The 6,729-nt window shown below is 42.6% G+C and overlaps 1 protein-coding gene across 1 annotated transcript; it reads left to right on the forward strand.

Moving 5' to 3' along the window:
- The first annotated feature begins 1,310 nt into the window (after window positions 1–1,310).
- On the forward strand, window positions 1,311–5,745 carry LOC134492274 (ovomucoid-like). Its single transcript, XM_063296453.1, has 4 exons — window positions 1,311–1,388; window positions 4,560–4,588; window positions 5,135–5,244; window positions 5,576–5,745. Exons 1-4 carry the CDS (start codon window positions 1,334–1,336, stop codon window positions 5,619–5,621), a joined length of 240 nt encoding a protein of 79 aa, XP_063152523.1. The 5' UTR covers window positions 1,311–1,333; the 3' UTR covers window positions 5,622–5,745.
- The last annotated feature ends 984 nt before the right edge of the window (window positions 5,746–6,729 follow it).

Consider the following 6,729-nt stretch of genomic DNA (forward strand, 5'->3'; position numbering starts at 1 on the left):
CCAATCTCTACAGAGGCAGGATTAAGAATCTTAATAGAAAACTGCATAGATGCCTTGTGAATGGTGATGATTATTACTTGGGACCTCATTGTAGATTGGGGTCCCCTTGGGGTACCATCTACCCCACTCCCTAATAGCTTCCCCATTAGAACGAATGAGCAGGTCTCAACAAATTCCTCCTGCTTTTTTAATAAATGGGTTCCTGGTTTACCCCCTCCTGCCCTCATGAAGCTGGGATGCAATCCCCTTCTCAGCCACAAAGAGTTCTTCTTCTAACCAGTGGAGTCTGGATTGTTGCAGTGGTTCTGGGGGAAAGAGTGGAAAGTTGAGATACAGGTGACAGTCTGCTGTCTCCCAAAGCGAACATGCTAGATTCAATGGAGACACAGAACACCAGCACTGTGGCCTGTATTAGAAGGACTAACCTATATGTCAAGCATCCACCATCAGGGTTGATATCCTCACATATGAAGATTGCCACCGGGAGTCACTGGGAGTCAGGCAGCATACGCATTTAATACATTATTATTATCCTTGTTATTGTAATATGCCACACTGACCTTTTATGATGTTCTGAATACCTCCAAACACTCATCCAGTTCCAATGGAATCAATAGGGTCATGTTCCAGATAAGTGAACAGAAATTTGGATCGAGAGGCGTTCCTCACCAAAAGACTTGGACATCAGATGTTACAGCAATTATTCTTCAGTGTGATATTGCCATTAATTTCCATGTTCTTGCTTTGAGACCTTGTGAATGGTAACAATTATTACTTGGGACCTCATTGTAGATCGGGGTCCCCTTGGGGTACCATCCAACCCACTCCCTAATAGCTTCCCCAGTAGAACGAGTGAAGGGGTCTCCAATGAGGTTTTGCAGACTCAAAGACCGAGAGCCCCAACTTTCATGCCACAGCTTCTTTGTCAAGAGCAGCTCAGAAATCATTCAGAGATATTTTGCAGCATTATCTAAGCCAACACCTTGTCCACATGCTTGTCCTTACTAGAAACTGGTTACATGAGAATGCTCTTTCATTTGTTAAACCCAATATCAATACAGCAGTGGCCGGGGGAGGTGAGGGAGCTATGTAGAGGAAAAGGAAGAGTTGGAGTCCTGGATGATTTGCCTAGAGAGAAGTATTTAAATTGGTGCAGCTTCCCACATACTTCAGCAATATGACACTTTCACGCATGGTTGCATGTGAGATGGAAAGATTACATCACCAAGGAGCAGAGCGTTGAATATATAAGACCTGGGAGAGCTTTGCAACTTAACTTTCAGCATCTGCTGCTCCAAAGAGACCTACTTCAAACAGACTCACTGACACAATCATGAAGCAAGGAGGCTTTCTGCTGCTTGGTCTGATGCTGTTCTTCTTGTATTCTGGTGAGTTGTGTTTCCTACTCCAACTTTTCCATTTTGGGAGATTTGCTTGGAGGACCCATACCCCATTAGATGTACCATCTAAACAAAGGGCCATAGACTTCCTCAAGACTGCTTCTGTGGGAAACGATTCATGCTCAGAGGTATCCATACAAGATGCAAATGAAAGCAGGAGGCCATTGATGCAGATTTGACTATCTCACTAGAAGATCCTCTACACCAGCGGTTTTCAGACTGGGACTTGCAGCTCCTGGGAGGTCTAAGCAGCTTAGAGGGCAGGCACAACTTTTCTTAAAACTGATCAGGCATAGCAAGGAAGAGAACCCTGAGGGACATTTGCCAGGCAACTCATCATTTGGATTATGGGTTAACTCATATTTGTCAAAATATATATTTATTGATCACAATGGTTTTATTCATTACTTCCAATTTACTGTTAGGCAAGTGAGAGATCACATAAGTTCATATTTTATTTTTGGTGTTCAGCGTATGCCAGAATTTGAGGATTCCACACACAAGTACTCAGCCTTCCGAATACAGGTAGTCCTCGTTAACAAACACAATTGGGACCGGCAGTTCTATCATTAAGCAAAGCTGTTGTTAAGTGCAACATCACTTGACCGTAGCTGTACTTTCCTTTTCCACACTCCCCACCCTTTGGAGTGCTCCCTCCAGTGCCAGGATAATTAGAAGGAAGGGAAATAATGTTTGTCTTTTCGTTCATTGGACAGGAAGGGATTACAAGAGAGTAAGCAGAGAGACAATGGGGAATACACATTGAAAGGAATGTGGTGGCACTGGCAGTGTACTAGGCAAACGGTCTGGTGTATTCTCCATTGTGTGCCTGCTTACTCTCTTGTAATCCCTTCCTCTCCAATCTTTCTGCTCTGCGAGAGGGTGAGGGAAATGGGGCAGGCACAGGATTGACTGCCTACAGAGATTGCTTGTTTTTTTCCTCCCCCTTCCCCCCTCGCAGGCAGAGAAATTGCTTAAACAAGTGAGGGTACTTTCAAGAACACCTATTGGCCTTAAAATAGCACTGAGAGCACTAAGAACAGTATTGCAAGGAAGGCCAGCTAGAACTCAATTGTCAGAAAACTAAAATCACGGCATTTGCCAAAAGGCCCAAGAGCCACTCCTGGAGTACAGATGGCCATAAAATTGAGCAGTTCTCATGTTTCAAATATCTGGAAGTAGTCCTTCATTTGGCCAGTCATAGAAAAGCCCATGGGGACCACATTGCTGAAATTGCACAAAGGAGCTCACCTGCCATTCTTAAATACCTCAAGTCAAGAAGTGGCCACTATATACCTGCAGCACTCAAATTATTTGAAGCCAAGCCAATAGCACAACTTCTGCATGGTGCCCAGCTTGGCCCTTTCTCCAATTTTGCACCATTGAAACTTGTGCAATCCAAATTTCTAAGATTGGCCCTTCAAGTCCCAAAATGTGTCTCTAATGCCACCCTGAGACTAGAGACAGTCCTCAGGAAAGTGGAGGCTAGGGTGTGGGTGGTCATACTAAGCTATTGGCTCAGATTGTCCCTTTTTCCCCTTGGCCTTGCCCCATTAACTATGAGGGATGACTTTCAGTCCACATGGAAACAGTCAGTGGCAACTAAAATCTCATCCCTGGGCTTCTCTCCAGGTCTACTACTCAGCATGGGATAGGATCAGGCCAAAGCACTCATTAAACAGCGTGTAGCAGACACAGAGCACAAACTGGATTTAGTCAGGTCCCCAACCTTTATTGCCAGTAAATCCAGCAGGTATTCTGCCTCCCCTATGACACACCTAACTGAACTTGAGGTACCCGACCATCAAAGGGCCTTTGCTCTGGCACGATGTCATGCCCTCCCCTCAGCTGTCCTTGAAGGCCGATACAGGAAGATTCCTCACCCGGAGAGACAGTGCCCCTGAGACTCTGGTCACACAGAAACAACAGAGCATGTGCTCCTCCAGTGCCTGTACTATAGAGGCATTTGTACTAGACTCATTTTACCATTATTGTATAAATACCCAGGGCGCTCAGGACTATTTTACACCTCCCTGTTGCTGTCAGATACCAACACTGCTACAACATACAATGTTGCCAGGTTCTGCACAGCAGCGCTTAAAATTCGCCAGATGATGACCAGTGTCATAAACTAGCATTTATTTTAATATACTAGAGTATTGTATTTACAGATATACTAACCTTTATGCTCCCCCACACCCATCTAATGCTCCTACCCCTCCCTCTAGATTTCCTTTTTTTCCCTTTCCCTTTTCCTTTCCCCCCTAGATTTCTGTATTTTAGCTTTTTATATTAGATTTTAATGTGTTTTTTATTTCTGTGTTTTAGCTTTTTATATCAGATTCTAATATACTTTTGTGCTTTAGCTTCTTATATTAGACTTTAATGTCCCTTTTATACTATTAACTGACTGCACCCCACCCTCCTTATGCTGGTCTTTGACGGTAATAAAGATTTGTTTGTTTGTTTCCTCTGCCTGACCCTTCTTTTTACTCTCCTCCCCCTCTTGCAGAGTGGAAAGATTGCAGAGGAAGGGATTACAAGAGATTAAGTAATGGGGAATACACCGGCTGTTTACTGAGTGTGCTCACGGCTCCCAGCCAGAACCATCACATTCCTTACTCTTACTCTTGTGTAAACCCTTCCTGTCCAATCTCTCCACTCTGCAAGGGGGAAAAGGGAAAAACAATAGATCAGGCACAAGACAATGTGTACTGACTGTAGTGGTGATCATGTGACTGAGGCATGCTGCAAAGGTTGTAAATACGGGCATTGGTTGTAGTTATTTTTCAGCACCATCGTAACTTTGAACAGGCGCTGAACAAGGCAGTCGGTAAGCGAGTTCTACCTGTAGTGGAAATAAAGTGGAACTTTCATGTGTAATGTAAGCATAGTTTCTAAGGAAATCAACAACCGTGGCTTCTACTTAGTTCTGTTTAGGATCTCTTTTTTGACACCCTAGCACCACTATTACTACTGTCACTTATTATTGAATTTGTACTGATTTGTTCATTTTCTTTCAGCTAGTCAATTATTTTCTATTAGAAGGTGGAGATTGAGGGATAGGGTACAAACACACACACAAATAAAGTATTTTTTAAAAAAATGAGATAATATGGACTTGTTTCAAACATTTACGTCTTGTATTTTTTTTCCCAGATATTGCTGCCCAAGTAACTGATATTGAGGTGAGCACCAGCTTATTATTATTAAATGAAGCCCCCTGAGCAACCAGGAGTGATGATTCATGATAGCGGGGAAAGGTTATTTAGAATTTAATTCTCTATTAATTATATACTGTACTGCCTAAATATTAGAATGCAAAAATCATTTGGGGAAAGATATGAACCATAAATAAACAGAATAAGATAAAGAGCTCATTTTTATGATTTTTTTATATGAACAGCAATATAAAGATTATCCATCCATCCATCCATCCAAAAAAAATGGATGGATGGATGGATGGAATATAAAGTTTATAAAATACAATTCATAAAAACACAAGATCCATTCTCCAGCATCACTAATAAGGGATGGCCATTTTGGGAACAAGAGAGAACGACCTGAGATTCTGCTGTCTTGTCCTACTGAAGAAGCAATTAGAGTTTGGCAGGATAAAAATAATCAGTCTGTCACAAATTAGATGTTCAGATTATGATAGTAGTTTGACCCTGCCTTCTTTAAAAGAAGGGCAGGGTAGCCCTGTGAAACGAATCTTTTGCTTTTTCCCATAGAAATATTGTCAGCCGTACGAACACGCAAGGTGCAATGACCAGAAAGACCCCCACTGTGGCTCTGATGGCAGAACTTACATAAACAGATGTTATTTCTGCACTGCCTATTTGTAAGTACACAGTTCACTCTGTGCAGCTGGAGAAGAAACCATTTGTATAGGCAGCTCTGGGTTTCTACTTTTAAAAAAAATTGTTTGTTCATGTTGGCTATAAATAATCAATCAGAAAGCATTGTCTCTTCCAAGATAAACTGTATAGTGGTGTCAAGGAGAATATTTTAGTAATTTTAGGGGGAGAGGGGAGCACAGCTTCCAACTTACCAGTTTCAGGAGATCCCAAGGAACCTTGCTCACTATTACAGTCTTTTGGTTGGCTGGGCCAGGATGGTGGATGCACCCCTGTGGTTCTCCTGTTTACTTCTTGACTTTCTTTCCCCAACAGTTCCAGCAGTAAAACACTTCGGCTGAAACACTTGGGAGAATGTTGAAATCTGCAAATGCAGAAGACCAAGGAACATTTCCTAAAGAATAACCCACAATCTTTATGCCTTGCTCATTTCATCCCCACAAAAGCATCTGTCCTTCCCTCTGCTTCTGCTGCATTGCTCCATTAAATGTCTTAGTTTGACCTATCAATAAACAAAGCAAAGCATTACCTCCCCATGCGGCTTCTTTTGGAACCAATGTATCGGCATACTTTGTCTGTTTGTGTGTCTGTGTGTGCGCGTGCATGCGCCTTCAAGTCACATTAACTCCTGGCAACTGCCTCAACCAATCCCTGCAGTTTTCATAGCAAGGTTTTTTTTAGAAGCGGTTTGCCCTTGCCTCCTTCCTAGGGCTCAGAGAGAGTGACTGGCCCAAGGTCACTCAGCTGGCTTTGTGTCTAAGGCAGAATTAGAACTCAGGGTCTCCCGGTTTCTAGCCTGGTGTCTTAACCACTACCAGCTTTATTATTATAATTTAAAATGCACAACAACTTCATGGATACAAAACAGGGTACATACATTTGCTATGTATTGCTAATGGTGTATATTTATGGATTTTGGTAAGAGACAATAATTACAAGTTGGTTACCAATCAAGGCAGTCCGGCTGCCAGGCTCTAATCTGACAGTCCTTTTGCATACCGTCCTCCTGACATTGGACGCCAAGAACTCGGACAGTCTGGCTGCCATGCTGGGAAGGGAAGACTGTCCAACCCACCACAGAAGCTTAACCCCACTGAAGCCAGAATGCTTTCCATATATACAATACATGACACAAAAAGACAAACATAAAGCTTACAGTATGGTTTCTAGGGGTTCTAAGTGTTTACAAATAGTGCAAGTCGGTGAGAGTATAAAAGGGAGAAACTAGAAATCAAATACTTATCTTTTCCAAGCACCTCTTTTTTTTCTTTTTTCTTTGGTTTTTCTTTTCCAGTAGGCCATGAAATGCTGAAGAGTCAGTGCCACTTAATTCTCTACCTACACGGTTGTGCCCCCTTGTGGCTGGGTGGTCATGAGGTGCTTATACTCCAGAGTGTTAAGGCAGAGCTCGATCAAGTTTCTTTTCTTCCTGTCCTGTTATGGACAGTGCTCGTGAGGAAGAGGGGGGC

The sequence above is a fragment of the Candoia aspera genome, chromosome 2 (genome assembly GCF_035149785.1).
Source record: "Candoia aspera isolate rCanAsp1 chromosome 2, rCanAsp1.hap2, whole genome shotgun sequence".
In the NCBI taxonomy this organism is placed as follows: Eukaryota; Metazoa; Chordata; class Lepidosauria; order Squamata; family Boidae; genus Candoia; species Candoia aspera.